The 18,015-nt window shown below is 46.1% G+C and overlaps 1 protein-coding gene across 1 annotated transcript in view; it reads right to left on the bottom strand.

The window, feature by feature from the left end:
• CHAF1A (chromatin assembly factor 1 subunit A) overlaps positions 1-18,015 on the bottom strand; it is a 65,629-nt gene that overhangs the window by 11,871 nt on the left and 35,743 nt on the right. Inside the window, exons 7-9 of the mRNA XM_066574456.1 lie at positions 13,686-13,906; positions 5,753-5,960; positions 2,046-2,126 (exon numbers count right to left, since the gene is read on the bottom strand). Coding sequence (XP_066430553.1) covers positions 2,046-2,126; positions 5,753-5,960; positions 13,686-13,906 — 510 coding nt within the window. The remainder of the gene's footprint in view (positions 1-2,045; positions 2,127-5,752; positions 5,961-13,685; positions 13,907-18,015) is intronic.

Below are 18,015 nucleotides of genomic sequence, written 5' to 3'. Positions count from 1 at the left end.
CGACCACACAGCGGGAGTAACCGGTGAAGCCCTAACAGTAATATAATGGCTATTGTAGGTGTGCATAGGCGTATACTAGAAGTGGTTACAGCCCCGGCCTGCAGTACCCAAGGATCTCTACAGACTCTGCCCCGAGCAGCTGGTACAAAACAGGGCGAGGACCCAGATCAGGGCAACCACAACTATCACAGCAGCCTGCCCCTAATGCTTATTTCCAAGGAATTTCACTGGGAAAGAACTGGCTCAATGTGGGAGACCAAAATGGGAATTGTTAACTATAGCAATGGCCACATATACTGGTTCTTAAACACACTGCATTGGTTCCCATAGGGTAATTTCAATGGAACTGCACCATATTGTGGACCACTGCATAGTGTACAAAACATTATCGCTAGTATATTTTGTAGGGAGGCTCTAGTACCCTGTTCTACCTCCTCTAGCTTGGATACAAGATGTGATATGGGGGCATGGAGGCTCTACTACCCTGTTGTACCACCTCTAGCTTGGATACATGATGTGATACACGTGGTCATGGAGGCTCTGGTACCTTGTTGTACTGCCTCTAGCTTGGATACAAGATGTGATACAGGCAGGCATGGAGGCTCTAGTACCCTGTTGTACCGCCTCTAGCTTGGATACAAGATGTGATACAGGCAGGCATGGAGGCTCTAGTACCCTGTTGTACAGCCTCTGGCTTGGATACAAGATGTGATACGGGTGGGCATGGAGGCTCTAGTACCCTGTTCTACCTCCTCTAGCTTGGATACAAGATGTGATACGAGGGGCATTGTATGGTATCCTATGGCATATTGGTCCACATTTCCTATGACTGAGCCTCTGATAAGGTGTACTACTGCTGTAGAAATAGTGAAGAACGAAAACACCTTCTTCAGAGGCAGGGCTCTAATAGAACTAGAACTCAGCGGCTCAGAAGTAGCTGACATAAGGCTGTTCAGCACCAAATCTGAGGCACCTACTCAAAGGGTGACTAGCTACTGTTGATTGAAAGAACTTTGTTTTTTTCACCCCCTTCTAAGAGGCGTAACGTATTTTTTTCATCAAATTAGCTGTATGAGGGCTTATCCAGGACAAGTCTTCTTAAATAGTACCATATAATGTACCGAAAAACATTAAAGAAAAATGCACCAGTTTTTATACAGAAGGTTTTCAAACATGAGAAAAACCATGCCTACTAGGGAATAAAAACAATTCTAGTTACAGCAAAACCTTCATCTTGGGCTCATTTTGAAGCTAATGGAGAACACTTCATAAAAATGGTTTCATAATGAAATATTACATTCTTCCTTTGAAGGTCACAAACTTTGACCTTGAATATTTTTTTTTTTGGTGTGGGGGGAAATAAAGTATATAAGACAGGTAAATGCATTCTCCCCTTGGTACAAGTTTAATTTTGGGATTGCCAATCAAGGACGCACCAAGATTTAACAGGACCTAAGATTGGAGTTTATTAAACCAAGACTTTGCCACTTTGTGAAACGGTCATTGTGGAACTCCACCACGTTGATTAAGTGTACATTTTACAACAGACTTGTGTGTTTGAGAGAGGGGGCTTTGCACTGCTTGTGCGGATCTCAATAGGAGGCATGAGGTCTGATGTACAGCGTGGGCCACAGAAAATCAGTCCCCCACACGCTCTTAGGAAAGCTAAGAAAGCCTTTGTGGCCCATGGCAACCAACAGTTCATCTTACCCCAGCAGTATGCAACAGGCTGGACTTGGAAGTCAGCTTGGGTTCACAGTGCCTATATACCCGAACTCCCATCCGTCTACAAGTGAAAGTAATGGTGGTTGTGATTTGTGGTGCCAGTTTGTAGGAGGCCGGAGTGAGTGGCAGCTTTGTGGGTGCACTCCCATCCAGTGATGCTACAAAAACGATGGTAGCAATTATCCCTGGAGGGCGGTGTAGTGCAGCTTAGTGTGGATGTAAAAGTCAGTGGGTCAGCCAGACACCATCAGTATCCTCTACAGTGAAAGACAAGTGGGAGTAGTTGACTAAAGGAAAAAATACATTTTGCTTCAACTCACCCCCTCACTATGGGACAGCGATTCTCCAGGCTCTTCCTCTTCCCATTCTTCATCACTGTCTACTTCATAGTCCAATAGCTTCTGCAAAGGTTTTATGAATTGAATACAAAGATGAAATTGAGAAAAACATTAAGCACTGGATCAATACTTTAAGCTACAAATCTTAACAGTTACTAAAGAAAAAGCAGTCATGTCTGAGATCCGCACACTGAGATTAGGTACATAAAAACAAAAGGATGTTTGACGATACAAGTCTACCAATCCCAGAATAACCGGGAATAGGTCTTAACTGGGAACGTTTTACTGTATTTCTTGCCAATAAAGCTTGAGTCCTGCTGATCTGATGCTAAGTGATTTAGAAGGTGGGGGGTGGGGAGGGGGTGCTGGAAGTTGCTAGCAGCCCCCACCAGTGTGACATTTTACTATACAGCTCACCATCCTAAGTACAGATGAGGTTTTTCCGCTTGTACATACAGAGGCCGGGTAGCCATACAGGGAACGCCAGCGCCCTTCAGAGAGAATTTCCTTTCATGATGGGAGACCAACTATTATTTCAAGGCATTTGGTGTTGTGGCAAGCCCCTTATTTCTGGGGCAGGTACAGTCTATAAACCTGGTGAGCCTTCGATATTTACATTGGTCCCCAGAGTGAGGATTGCCAGTCTTGATTTTGTAATCTTACAAAGCTACATAGTAACAAGACAAAACAAACACGTCCATCTAGTTCAGCCCATTGTCCTGCAATGTGGATCCAGAGGAAGGCAAAAAAACCTAATAAGATAGAAGCCAATCTTCCTCATTTTAGGAAAAATAAATAAATTCCCTCCTGACTCAGAGGTCATTTTTGTCTGCAGACTTCATCATCCGTGTCTTCTGGGTTGTTTTACTCATGAGTGACTCAACAGCCACATGGAATATCTGCGGACAATCAGCAATGTGTTTAAAATGATATAAATGCTAACTTGGAGACAGACTAACCACTTCTTGGTCTCCAGCTCACAGAGGGTGTTGGATGTCAGCTGAGTGCAACTGTAAGATTTTAAAAGCCAAACGCTTCATAATCAGTGTTTAGTTTTGTTTTTTTTATTGGGAAGCTCCGCCACCCTTGGTCTCATCGCCATGATTTTCAGCCTTAGGGCTAATGCCGACGGCTGGATTTCTCCCGCAGCCATTAGGTTCTATTGAACCTAATAGCTCAATGGTCACGCTGCAGAACTCCACCACGGAATTCCGGAGCATGAAAGAAAACTCTGCATGCTCTATTTGCCACAAAAATACGCGCGTCCGGCTTCCAATGAACACTATACTTTCACTGTAGCACAGCGGAAGTATCGCGGGAATACGCGTCCCCACCCACAACTGACACTGCCGGCGCGTCATGCGTTGTACTGCGCATGCGGGCCGGCCCTCCATGTAGGATGCGTACGGTGGATCCGGAGTGGTAAGTATGGGGGCTTTGGGGGGAGCCGTGGCGGACTCCACTGTGATATTCCGCTGGTGGAGTCAGTCACGGCCGTGGGCATGAGGCCTTAGGAAACAGCATGGACTGTTTGGCTTATGATCTGGATAGTTCACTTTTATAGTTGAGAGGTTCGTAAAAATGGGGTTCAGAGCTTCCAATGGAGGGAACATATGTTCAGCAACTTCCTTTTGTATGTAATTAGCCATCCCCCCACATGACAAGGCTGTTTGTTAAGGGGGTCTAGCAGGGACCCTCTAAAACGTCATACCAAGAGACACAGCGTCAGTCCCAGGAGAGGCAATCCAGACGGCAGTCCTGTCCAATCTTTCAGCACAGGATCGCTCATCGATCTAATTGTTTAGAGGTCTGTTCTTCATTCATTTATAACCTTTGTTTATATGATATCCACCAGCTTTATATAAATATTAATGTGTAAATAACGAGGCCAGGGCTTAAAGGGGTGTTCCCTGCAGCTCTAATACGGATGTGTGGACTGGTTTTGGGCAGCATCTTACTAATGTTTATCCAAGGCTGACGGTACACACTAGATGCTGCTGTCAGCCGACAGCTATCTGACAGCCCCTCGCATCTGTAGGGAGTGGCAATCCTAACGGAGCCCGTTTCATAGTATGGAATACAAAAACTAGTCTAGACTAGGCAGTTTTCCTTGATGCTCTAACAAAAGAGGTGGAAAGGGAAGCCTAAAACACAGAAGAATTCTGAAAAACACGGACATCTCTTTATAGCCTTAAGCAATTTAAACCTGTTCAGCTGCACGAACTCAGACTCGGGGCGCCTACCCACTAGCGATATTTTTTCCTGCGATGCGAGAGCAAGTGAAAACACATGATTATGGAACCAATGATTTTCAATGGCTCCATACTCATTTGTGATTTTTACTCTAAGTCTCACAGCGCAAAGAAGAAACTCTGCAATGTCGCTCAGTGTTGTTAATGGGGCTGCCGACAGCCGCGCTAGCCCCATTGAAAACATAGGGAGTACATTGGACTTCTACCACAGCTGTGACTGCTATGGCAGAGGATTTCGTCCATCTCTGCGGTGATCTTGGGAGTGAAGAAATCCTCTTGCCCAGCTGTGGCAGAAGTCTGAGATGCTATCCCATTTCTTTCAATGGAGTCGGCACTGCTGCAGCCCCATTGAAAGCAGTGGGTTGCAGGCAACCCCCGCATCAATGATTTTCATGGAAGGGCTTGAAATATAAGCCCTTCCCTGAAAATCAGCCCTAACGGAAAAAAAAAGAAAAAAAAAAAAGAATATATATAAAACACCAAACACACAGAGACACACACAGAGACACACACAGACGAAGAGCCATCCGGCTCTTCTCTCCGGCCCCGACAGCCGTCTTCTGGAGGCCGGGGATTGAAAAATCGCCGCCCCCCAGAAAGCGCTAGTGTCATTGGCTGAGCGCTCAGCCAATCACAGGAAGCGCTAAGCCATTGAGTGACAGCTGAGCGCTGCCTATGATTGGTCACAGCATTCAGCCAATGACACTAGCACTTTCTGGGGGCGGAGATTATTCAAACCCCGGCCTCCAAAAGACAGAAGATGACTGCCAGGGTTGGAGAGAAGAGCCGGATGGCTCTTCTAGGGGGAGGGGGGGTGGTAAAATTTTATTTTTTTTAATTTACAGCTATGGCTAGTTTTCAGGGAAGGGCTTATATTTCAAGCCCTTCCCCGAAAATTATCGCTGCGGAGGTTGCCTACAACCCACTGCTTTCAATGGGGCTGCAGCAGTGCTGCCCCAATTGAAAGCAATGGGATAGCATCACTGACTTCTGCCACAACTGTGACAGAGGATTCCTTGATTCCCGCGGTCCCTGCAGGGATGAAGAAATCCTCTGGCATAGCGGTCACAGCTCTGGCAGAAGTCCATGATGTATTCCCTATGTTTTCAATGGGGCCAGAGCTGCTGCAGCCAGCCCCATTGAAAACAGCGTGCGATATCGCAGAAAAAAAAAAATATCGCTAGTGGGTAGCCACCCTTAAAACATTCCTCACAAAATGTTTCATCAATAACGCCATAGGATAACAAGTAAGTTTAGCTGGGAGAGTTTAAAAAAAACAAACAAAAAAAAAAAAACAGACATACATTCTTTGTGTTCATTTATTTGGGCTCTACAACAAAATCAGTCCTAATTTTTCTAATCCATCATTAGAAAAAAAAAAAAGGGCATTAGATAATAAAGTGCATCTTTTCATTTCTACTGAGCCCTTCTACTCACACTGTCTTGAGCCCACGGCTTCCGAGGATTAATGACTGTACTTGACCTGTTCCATGTGCCCCAGTAGGCCGGGCGATAGTTCTCACAGAACTGCAGCAGCTTCAGTTTACCAAGTGGTTTTCTGCTCTCCGGCATATTTGGCTCCTCAATAATGACATTATCCGGTAAGGCCGTGTCCTCCAGGACCTGCACGTCTTCAGTCTCATTGCTGTTAATGGAGAAGAGCAGACATTACAACGCAGGAAACAGATTACACGTCTTTACACAGCCAAGACAAGAAGGCCCTTTACTGCCCACCATGTGATCTCAACCGCATGTCCGGACTGCTTTAATAAAAAGGTAAATATGGGTCTAATGAACCTCTTCAGCTACACCTCCCAGTGCTGCTCCTCGGATCGGTCACTACTGCAAGCATAAAATGCTCCATCAAGCATCTAGTAGAACAAGAGGATCAGATCTTTGCACATGGCAGAGGGGAAACTTTTTCCCATTTGGAAAATTAGGTTTGTGATAAAAACAAACAAACAAAATAACTGTTTTTCCAGTTTCCATACAAGACAAGAAGAACAGGCACGTTACAATACAGGCAGTAACCAAACAGCACATCCAAGCACCGTCTTACATATAGGCTTTACTTTCTGGGCTGAGGTTTGTATATTAGTCCCTTCAGGGATGAAAGGCCAGGCGCTGCTCTCCATGGTCCCCAAACTGCATCCCATGTGTGCACAGATTCTCTTATTATAAACCCCTCTCGCCCCATTATACCATTGAGCTTTGCCTTGGACTCCCTGATGGTGGAAGGCTCGGCCTGAGGGCAAAAGGAATAAGGCCTCATGTCTACTGGAAGAATTGAATTGTGGAGTCTACAGTTCAATATGCATTCATTGGGCATCCGCAGGTAATTAAATACCTGCGGGTGTCCTTTTTCCCCAGCGTGTGGATTGTATATGTGGGAAAAAACCCACAGCATGCTCCATTTTCTGCAGTTTCCCGCATGGTTGGCTATCATTGAAGTCAATAGATGCCGTCAGTGCTGCAGATAAGCAGGAGACTTAAAGGAACCCCCCCCCCAAAAAAAACACGCTGCATACTGAGCATCCACCACGCAGGAGAAAGATCCGGCGACAAAGACGACCTGCACGGCAGCCAGACAGGTGAGCAAGTGTCTTCTTATGCATCATGGCTGCGGGCACGGGAGGAAACCGCTGCGGGATTCCACACTTGGAAACCATGCATGCCCGAGGACAAGAGGCCTGAGCTTTCTAGTGTGTCACCAAATGCGGAGCTTGCAAGATTTACTGCAGTATCTTCCATTTGGTTATGATGTTTACTAGTCCCCAGCATAAGCCTAGACTAGAGTACTCACACATAACACACATCTTCCATATCACACGGTGGATTTATTTAGCATCCAAGTACATTTTTCTAATACAAACAGGGGGCGCCATCATTACCCCCTGTGTGTCAGAACCATTTCTAGGCGCTCGGCTGAAGGACACTTGCTCTCACGGCCCCCATTACGTGTACTGGGTAGAGCAGAGAAAGGTACTATTACTGAGGGCTGTGATTCGCTCCAGGTGAATCTTCTGTTCTTAGAAGTGAGAGGGGGGCCAGTGGTGTGAGGGGAGGAAACAGCCAGCAGCTCCTCTGAGGATGGGACAGATAGCGGTGTAGTATTACTCAGAGGAGCGGGGAGCTGTGTTTGTCTGCATTTGTTAAGCAAATTGTAGATCAATGTATCAGTTAACTGTTTTTGCTATTAGATTGTAGATTAGAAAGTTATAGCATCCTGCCAGTATAGGTAGTGAAGGGGTTAAAGTTAACCATTTCTATATACCAGTGAGTGGTACTGGGCAAGACAGAAGATAAGATAGTCCTTCAGACCCCCCCCCTCTCCCCACCTGCATTCCTTCCCACTGACATAATATTGGTTTCTTTGTCTGTTATAGTTACACCTTAAAAGGTGTTAACTTCTGTTAATCATTTTAGTTTTAGCCCATCATGTATTCTTATTGGTATTGGAGGTATATACTTTTCCTGTGATGTCATTTATGATATATAAACATGTAACTTTGAATACAATAGAAATCATTTGATGCTGCAACAGGCTGGTGTGATTTGTATTCCTCCCAGGGGCTCATGCTTCTACACGAGATCTGAGATGGTCTTCTCTTTGGTAATTCTAACAGCATTCATGAGACAAACCCTCTGATCGGTGCTGGAAAGACCCCCACCCTTCCACCCCACCTTCTTAAAGCCAGGAACTCAAATATAGCAGAGCCTACAGACAAAGTATTAGGCTTTATAAATGCATGAGAAGGAAAACGCAAAAGGAAAAAAAAAAAGTTCTTACTTTGCAAAGACTTTGTACCACGTGTATTGGTTTTTCCTGCACAAAAGGTTTCCATACTTCAAGGAGATTACTTTTACCCAATGTAGACAGTGAGAAGACATGCATTCATTTTTTGTGATTTTATTCATCACAGGTAGGTTGAGATCCAAGTCTTCTGAGTTTCACCGAGACTTGTATTCACAAATATTTCAAAAAACTTTTACAACCCAAATTGGGTATGACAGTGAACATCAAGGAGGCAGTAGGGAGGATGACATGTTTGTCACAGTTTATTAATAGACCCAACCATATGCCAAGCTCTTTAATGATAGTACTTTGACATCCATCAGGGTTAAGGGCCTTTTACACACAATGATCGCTCAAAAGATGGCTTTTGAGCGATCATTTTGCATAAACTACTCATTAGTACCAATTAGTAGCGCGTGAACCGCCCGGAGCTATATTCAGAGAACAGCGTGTGGTCTTCTCTCTGAATACATACGCTTTGTTCTGCCACAGGGCTGACAGCTGACACAATGTAATCAGCGCTCCCCGGGCAGAACACAGCATGCGGTTCGTCTTATCAGCTCTTCTGCCAAATGATGGATTTCATGCCAAGCTGAAAATCGTTTGGCAGAAAAGTGAAAGATGGGCACATTTACACACGATTATCGCTCAAAAAATGGCTTTTGAGCAATAATTGGTGTGTAAAAAGGTCTTTAGCCACATCAGCCTACATGATTCCAGGCGTTTTTGAGGCTTCCAAGGCTTAGGCAACACCATTACTGCCTCCCTCACAGGGTCAGGCAATTGATTACTCTCTCCAATGATCCCCGAGAAATTTCCAGACAATGTGCCAGTAAAAATCTCCAGTTAACCCATCTGATCTAGACACCTTTTAATTGGGAACGGACCAACATACCAACTTCTCTAGCGTCAAGAGTCTGTCAAGAGCAGAGACCGCCTCCTCTGGCCATCTAGGCCTCGATATTGGAGATGCGACGTTCTAGTGCAGCGAGATCAGGGGAACTGGAGAACTAGAGCTGGTTATAGTAGGTAACACTGAAGAGCTGTAGCTAGTTCCTCTGTATCAGATATACAATGGCGTTGTGTGATATGAGGAGGTTAAGGAGAAACCACTTGTGCCCTGAAATTGTGGTCAGCAGAAGGCCCAAAACCATTCCCTTAAGAAAACAAAGGGCTGCTTGGCCAGGGATAACAGCTGATCTTTGCACAAGGTTTGAACTTACCTTCTACTGAGAATACTCCTGTATGAAGGGTCACATACATATAGCTTGTCTGTTTTCCATACTCACCTTTGGATCTTCTAAGTTCTCCATTTTCAGATTTAGCTTTGTGTATACTGTGAATATACCCCTTACGTATGCGTTCATGCGGTCCCATATGCCGGGTGATAAGGCTCATGTGTGCGCACTTCCCATGTATGGGCTGTGCCCAAGAGGCTCTGGTGCACCTCGTATCAGACAGCACACGGGGCACACGTCCATGTACTGATGATGAACCAGTCGTTGCCGACTCTGGGTCACCCTACAGATGAACTCTCGCCATTTTCGTCTATCAAGAACACCTTTTAACTGACAAATAGTCATGCGAGTGTCTGACTACCTCTTCTTCGTGAACCACTATCATGGCGAAGACGTTAGTAGAGATGAGCGAGCGTACTCGGAAAAGCACTACTTGCTCGAGTAATTTGCTTTATCCGAGTATCGCTGTGCTCGTCCCTGAAGATTCGGGTGCCGGCACGGAGCGGGGAGCTGCAGGGGAGAGCGGGGAGGAACGGAGGTAAGATCTTTCTCTTCCTCTCTCCCCTGCTACTCACCTGTCAGCCGCAGCGCCACCCGAATCTTCAGGGATGAGCACAGCGATACTCGGATAAAGCACATTACTTGAGCGAGTAGTGCTTTTCCGAGTACGCTCGCTCATCTCTAGTTGTTAGACACAGACTTATCCCAGCACATGAATTAGCAGGTCCCATTTCTCGTTCGGACAGGAATAGGACATGCAATGAGGTTTCACACGGACCATCAGTTCACTTGAAAACTCGTCAATCTGCATAGCGTCATGAGCTATAATGGGGCGGTGAGCGGCCTGTGAACAAGGACAGCACCCAACCCCAAAAGTGCCAGAGGCCTTACTTCAGGTAAAGTAGGCATTCAGGCGCCCAGATGTAGGTAAATACCCCCCGGCTGTACGCCAACAGGTCCGATACACGAGCACTTGGTATTCTAGGTTTTTAAAACAGGGAAAACAAAGTATTTGATCCAATGGCTAAATCAATGCCAGACAAAGAAGAGGAGGAAAACCATGACAACGGTTTGTAATGCACCATATATCCCGCCTCTATTAAAACCAAAGCTGTGGGTGCTGCTGACTCTGGGATACTGCTCGGTGAGAGCTCACGGGGGGTGCAGATAGTTATTAAAGTCCCCTACCAGAAGGACAGGGACTACTGGACATGCAGACAAACACTAATGCCATCACAATATGAAGACTACATAGATCATATAGGCAGGGTGCCTCAAAATTAAGGGGACACCCAACTAAAGTAAAAACGGTTTGACAGAGGATCCAATTCTAGACAAGCTGTGGAGGAAGAGATAAACCCATTAGGCCATGTCACCAGCATGACCGCCATCTTGAATGCTGCCATCTTGGATTCAACTTCCGTTTTTCCAATGGGAGAGGCCGGTGACACCAATTGGTAGCACATTTCACCAGAACAACAATGTGCTTCATGTTAGCATAATGTTATTTGTTATCTGGTTAAACCGTGATTTTATTCCGTACAGGCAACGTGATGGATGGCGTTATCACAAGAACATGCCGAGATCATCCTCATTCCCTCATTCGAGATTTCAACCAATGACATCCAAAACGCCTGCCATAACCCATAGTGACGTTGGCTCAAGATGGGATCATCCGCCAGTTTTATGTGGGAGTTTCCTTATTTTTGACATATCCATCGCACAGTAAATAGGATGAGTTAGACATGTATATTGAACAAATTCGGTAGAAAACCCTGCCATCTGAGTCCCGTAATGACCTTTTAGCATTCAAATGGGATTGTTCTGTAGTCTGGGGTATGGGCTCCACTTGCATGAGCCAAATGAAGAATGATAGCAGTGTGCCACCCATGATATCTGCAACAGATGAACCATATCACCCATCACATGCCTCGGAGGCTCACTGAGTAGAGAAGTACTGAGTCGTGTGACCAACGCACAGCTCCAAACAGCAGCAGTGTGACTGAACCCGAAACTGAAAGGAATGGAAGCCCCACTTTGGTATCCATTCTACAAGGCTACAGTTCATTTGTTTCCATCTTACTGCAGAGGCCAAATATACCAAACAACCTTGTAAAACCCCAAAGTGCTGCGAGCTTCAATAATGCAAATGAAGGCAAAAAACCCCAATGAGGTAGAAGCCAATATTCATCATTATTGGCCAAAAATTCCTGTATGTCCGTGTGCAGAACCTTACATTCATCACCTCATTTACCACTTTTCTGCCCCAACTTCTCCAGATTCACTTAAAACCACATACTGTCCTCGTGTTAATTACTTTACAGTAAAATAATATTTACAGATACAAAACTATGCAAAGTCCATCCATGTGGTCAATAATTAAAACCCTTAAGGACCAAGTCCAGCAAACACATGGCGTTTGGTCCTGGGCTTTAATCCACGCTGAAAGCAAAAATATGGCACGGAATTAAAGGCTCTGCTCCCACAGTCAAGCAGGTCGGGTTGTCAGCCGTCAGGCACAGCTGAGGATCCAGAGGAGAAGGCAGAAGAGTTTAACCACTTCTGCCTTCTCATTTCTCAGGTATATAGCACTCAATGAGTGCCATGTGCTAAAAAGTGAAAGCGTTTTTTACTATGTGACCCGGTGATCATGTGACTGCTGGGTGTTTCCTTGTTAGAGCTGCAGAGACCACTGTCACTACAAGGGGATGTTTTCCCTGTAACTGTCAAATTAACAAAAAATAAATAAATTAAAAAAACAATGTGAATGACCCCCAGAGATCTTATGGTGTCGTGGGGGGCAAAAATGGTAGGGAAAAAAAAGTTACAAGAATAAAAAAAAACAAAAAAAAAAACAGAAAATAAAAATACACATAAGAAAGAAAATGACAACATCAACCAAACCCGTCACTGTATGCGCCCTGTAATCCCAAACTATACAAATAATATATCAAAATGTCTGAAACAAAAATGGAGGAAGCCGTTCCCATAGTATAGTTACGTAAAATAAAGGAATTGAAAACAAAGATATAAAAAAAGTACAAAAACAGCGCTCTATGTCACAGAAAAAAAAATGCAGCATAAATAATTTTGGTAGCTGAAGGAAGAGAAAATAAAATAGTGGTGCAGTAAAACCACCACATGGGTAAAATCCCAGAAAAGTGTCTGGCCCCTTTGGATCAAAACATCCTGGCTCTTAAGGGGTTAAAGAGAAGAGTGCTTAATACTGCCCCCTGTAGTACCCCACTAGTAACACAGTGACCCAGTCAGAGCATGACATTTATACACTCGACCACCTTTATACAACTCTACAATAATGAGCAGCATAAGGTTAATAGAAATGCATATTCAAGAGATCCCATGAGTAAAATGGAGTACTCCGCAAAGAAACAAACAAAAATAATAAAACGAGGCGTTCCTCGATGCCAGGCGAGTCTTTGCTCACAGGCGCTCGTATTGAAGAAACAGTAAAACCACAGGTGGTTGCAAAAGAAAAGTTAGAAGCGCCTCTGAGTGTTCCTTACAGCGGGCTCCATGATCTCACCCAGTGTAGAAGGACCATATGGATGGGCTTCCTGCGGCCCCAAATAAGAGAAGGTGGCAATGACTATTTTATGGGGCCCCTCATGACAACACGGCCGCAGTGTCAGAATCCCATCCAGGGCAGGTTTACATGTCGCTGTTTGTTGCAGATCTTTAGCAGCTATTCCCGTTCAATTTGGATTTATTTGAAACCTACCCTAAGGGCTAATGCCCGGACGGATTTGTGCCGTGTTGTCCCTCAGCTATTGGGTTCTATTGAACGTTTACTTTCAATATTCACGCTGATTAATTCCCCAGCATGAAAGAAACCGCAGCATGTTCTAATTGCCACAGAAAACCGCGCAGCCGGCTTCGATTGTCATCAATGGAAGCCATCCGTCATGCGATACTTCCACTGTGAGCACAGCGGAAGTATTGCATAATTACATGTCACCACCCACCACCAGCACGTCATGCGCCGCACTGCGCATGCGCACCAGCTCGCCAGACAGGACTCACATGGTGGATCCAGAGAGGAGAGTATGGGGTCTTGGGGGGGGGGGGGGGGGCATGTTGGACTCTGCTGCGATATTCCGCTGGTGGAGTCCGACACGGCTGTGGGCATGGGGCCTAAAGGTTTGTGAAGAATTGAACTGCAGTCCGCTAGTTGAGCACCCCTACTATAAAGCAATTGACTCCGCTCTTCGTGCTCTACACAACAAGCTGCCTGCAGACTGGCCTGCATGTTCAACATGACAGGTTCCCATAAAAAAAAGTGGGGAAGTAAATTTGCCTGCTGAAAAGCGTCTCTCACCTGGGTACACTGGGCAGTTGAGGCATCATAGTTCGGCCCATTCTTCGTGGTTTCCTGACTTTTATTTCCGACAAAAATGAAGATTCAGAGTCTTGCTCTTCCAGAAGTTTATCCAACTGCTCTAAACTTTCCTGTTCAAATTCAACTCGACACAAAGGAGCCACCGTCATGTTCTTCTTTATTTCAAATGGTGCAAACTTCCCACACGGCTGGGCAAATGTCTAAAAGAGAATAAAACAATGAAAAGCAAACAGCTGGTAGCAGTGCAGTAAGCCAGCAGGCTGTCCTTATAGTAGGAGATGAAGGCTTCTATGGAGAGAAGGCAGAACAGTGTTGTCTACTGCAGGGTTTCTTAACTCCAGTCCTTAGCGCCCCCAACAGGTCATGTTTTTAGGATATCCTACAGTAGGAACACCTGTGACAATGTCTGAGACACTGAATTACATCACCTGTGCAACACTGAGGAAATCCTTAAAACATGGTCTGTTGGGGTTGGGGGGCTGAGAACTGCAGTTGAGAGACACTGGTCTAACAGTACCCACATTCTGTGGGCGGAAACTCATGGGCGGCACATGCGCAGTACAGAGGATGCCACGCCGTCACTATGGTGATATGGCCTCCTCTGCTGCGAATGTGCTGGCTGGAGCATGCGCTGTTGAGGATGCCGCGCCGTCACCATAGCGATGAAGCAGGCTCCTGTGGATTGGCCGCAGCAGACAGCCTCTATTGACTTTAATGAAAGCTGGCCGTGCGTAGCCCGCGGCAAATCGCAGGATGCTGCAATTTTTTTTCCACAAGTGGAAAATTGCAATTGATTTCTGCTCGTGGGCAGGAAAATCGCATTTTGCCATAGCATGCTGTGGGCTAGATTTGCTGCCAAATCCGGCGGTGGAATTCTGCTCCGGATTTCGCAATGCAAATCGCCCGTGTGCAGGAGGCCTTAGGGCATAGCACGTTCAGAAAGTTCACAGCATTTTATAGTACAAGCAATGTGGTTGGGATTTAAAGGGGTTGTCCCGTGATAGCAAGTGGGGTAAAGCACTTCTGTATGGCTATATTAATGCACTTTGTAATATACATCGTGCATTAAATATGAGCCATACAGAAGTTATTCACTTACCTGTTCCGTTGCTAGCGTCCCCGTCTCCATGGCGCCGACCAAAGCCGCCTTCTCCCTGGATTAGACGCGCTTGCTCTGAAGGGGCTGCTCCGGCGTGCTCGCGCCGCACAGGTCTTCTGCGCATGCGCAGAAGACCTCTGCAGCGCGAGCACGCCGGAGCGGGACAGAAGAGGGCAGACTGCGCAAGCGCGTCTAATCCAGGCAGAAGGCGGCTTCGGTCGGCGCCATGGAGACGAGGACGCCAACACCGCAGGGGGTAAGTGTATAACTTCTGTATGGCCAATATTTAATGCACGATGTATATTACAAACTGCATTAATATGGCCATACAGAAGTACTTAACCCCACTTGCTATCGCGGGACAACCCCTTTAAGAAGTGTTATTGTTTGTAAAATATCAATTTATGCTGCATATTTTACCCCTTTAAATGAGGTGGTGAAATCCGCAGCAGAGCCGACTGCCCCCCACAAATGTCACCATCGCAGAGTAAGGTCTATCGGGGAGCGACCACCGAAAGGCACGTAGTTCTCAATCTCAATTCAGACAACTATAAGCTAAATCTACTGAGACAGCAGCCCTGGAAGAGTCCCTTACTACAGGAGACTTAGGCCTCATGTCCACGGGCAAATTCGGATTTAAAATCCGCAGCGTTTTTCCTGCACACGGATCCGCGCCCCATAGGGATGCATTAGACACCCGCAGGTAGTTAAATACCTGCGGAGGTCATTCTTCCCGGCAGGCGCGGGTCCCGCGTGCAGGAAAAAAATCCCGCGCCTGAATTAAACTCACCTGCTCCAGGCGATGCAGGTCTTCCTTCCTTTGCAGCCGGAAACTTCTTTCTTTGGCCCGGCGGATGTGCCCGATGCCGAGCACATCCGCCGGGCCGAAGAAAGAAGATCCGGCCGCGACGGAAGAAAGACCTGCACGGATCGCTGCGGGTAAGTATATTCTGATTTATTTAGCATCATGTCTGCGGGGCAGGAGGGACCCGCTGCGAATTCTCCATGGAGAATCCGTAGCAGGCCTGATTTTCCCCGTGGACATGAGGCCTAAGGGTCGGATCCTGCAGTGGAATCAGACCCGGTACCCTGCCAGTAACCCCGTGCACCTGTCCACAGTGGTCTTTTTCTGCACTGCAGATGTGCCGGCCGTCGCACATGCGAAGTACAGATTATGCCACGGATCCTGCGGCCTTTTCGCAATGATGGTTTCGGAAGGGCCGGGGGTCAGACGGCTTTCATTGACTCCAATGGAAGTCGTCCGCACGGAATTAGGTACAGTCACTTATAATTCTGGTTTCTCGGGCTTCCTTTATGTACCGCTTTTATCAAACTACTAACGACCACTTGTCAGTGAATGTGTGCGCGCATGCTCTTCTCATGCTCCGCCCCGGTGATGTCATCAAAGGTCCAACAACATATATAAAAACAAAGAGCCTGACTGAGAGAAGAACAAAGTTAAGGCTCTTGGAAGGGGAAGACAAAAATAAACTGAGAATACAAGTAAGAAGTTATCCCAGACACAACTTAGCAGTCCTGACATAAGACAACAACCTACCACCACCACAGAGATCTGGTGGGCTGAAGGACCTGTAGTGACTTCACTGCTGTGGGAGGAGCCAATCTGCATTTGTCTTGCGTGGGAATTAAGAGGGATGTAGTAGAGCTCTGTATGTAATGTGCTGTGTGCGTGATGTGTGGGAATCAAGATGGTTGTAGTAGAGCTCTGTGTGATGATGATGATTATAACGGATCACAGCAACAATAACAAGGAGACGACTCGCACTTTTTGGTCATGTTGCACGCTTGTCAGAAGCTGTCCCAGCCCATGGTGCTCTAAAAACAGTAATTGCTAGGAAAATCGAGAGACGACCCCCTGCTGGACGGTGGACACCTCCTGGTCGTCCACGGCGCTCGTGGGTGCAACAGGTAGGCAACGGTACCTCCTCCGACATCTATACTGAATGGAACAATGCTCACGGTCGTGGTCATTCTAGATCTGCGCTACAAACCCTCGTCGCCCAAGCAAAATAACTATGTAGCAGAGCTGTGTATGTAATGCGTGGAATCAAGACGGATGTAGTAGACCTGTGTGATGAGAGGGGATCATAATGGATGCACCATGTAAGCACAGCTGTGTGGTGCATTGCGCCACCAGAAACACTGGTACTATAATTTCTTAATAATTACTAGTAAATCGTCTAAGGGTGACTTGAGACGGGGAGACTTGTTTGAATAGTCACTGAAACGAGTTGTTAGCATTTCAATGCTTACTCATGTAGTTTTACACACAGCGACCATTATTGACCATTTCGCCCATTTTGAGAGAGATAGCAGGACAGACTATCTTCATGGTAATGACTGGGACGTCACACCAGGCAACTATTAATATACCAACATTTTAGGGGAGCTGAAATAAAGCGAGTAGCGATTACCGAGTGAGTAACTGCTTGTCACCCTGTTTGTGGCCCTGTTTACACGGAACTACTGGCTTTCAATTTGCCCTTTCTAGAGATTACTCATAAGATAGTGTAAAGCCTAACACTGCTCCGAATACAAAAGACCTGATTTTGTGTCTGTACAAAACTATGTAATTGTTACTCCCTGACTGCCATATAGCCCTTTTTTCACATGAAAAGTAACTTTTTATCATTCGAAAGAGCTACAGGATACCATACGGAACCTGTATGCCCCCATGCCCATCCATATCACATCTTATATCCAAGCTAAAGGTGGCCCAAAAAGGGTACTAGAGCCTCCATGCCCGTCCATATCACATCTTGTATCCAAGCTAGAGTCTGTAAACGGGATACTAGAGCCAACATGCCCATCCATATCACATCTTGTATCCAAGCTAGAGGCGGTACAACAGGGTACTAGAGCCTCCATGCCTGTCCATATCACATCTTGTATCCAAGCCAGAGGTGGCCCAAAAGGGTACTAGAGCCTCCATGCCTGTCCATAATCACATCTTGTATCCAAGCTAGAGGCGGTACAACAGGGTACTAGAGCCTCCATGCCAGTCCATAATCACATCTTGTATCCAAGCTAGAGGCTGTAAACAGGATACTAGAGCCTGCATGCCACCGTATCACATCTTGTATCCAAGCTAAAGGCAGCCCAAAAAGGTACTAGAGCCCCCATACCCGTTCAGATTACATCTTGTATCCAAGCTAGGGGGGAGTACAGCAAGATACTGGAGCCTCCATG

Source organism: Eleutherodactylus coqui, chromosome 7 (genome assembly GCF_035609145.1).
Source record: "Eleutherodactylus coqui strain aEleCoq1 chromosome 7, aEleCoq1.hap1, whole genome shotgun sequence".
NCBI lineage: Eukaryota > Metazoa > Chordata > Amphibia > Anura > Eleutherodactylidae > Eleutherodactylus > Eleutherodactylus coqui.
The sequence above is the reverse complement of the archived record's forward strand: the minus strand, read 5'-3'. Positions and strand labels throughout refer to the sequence as shown.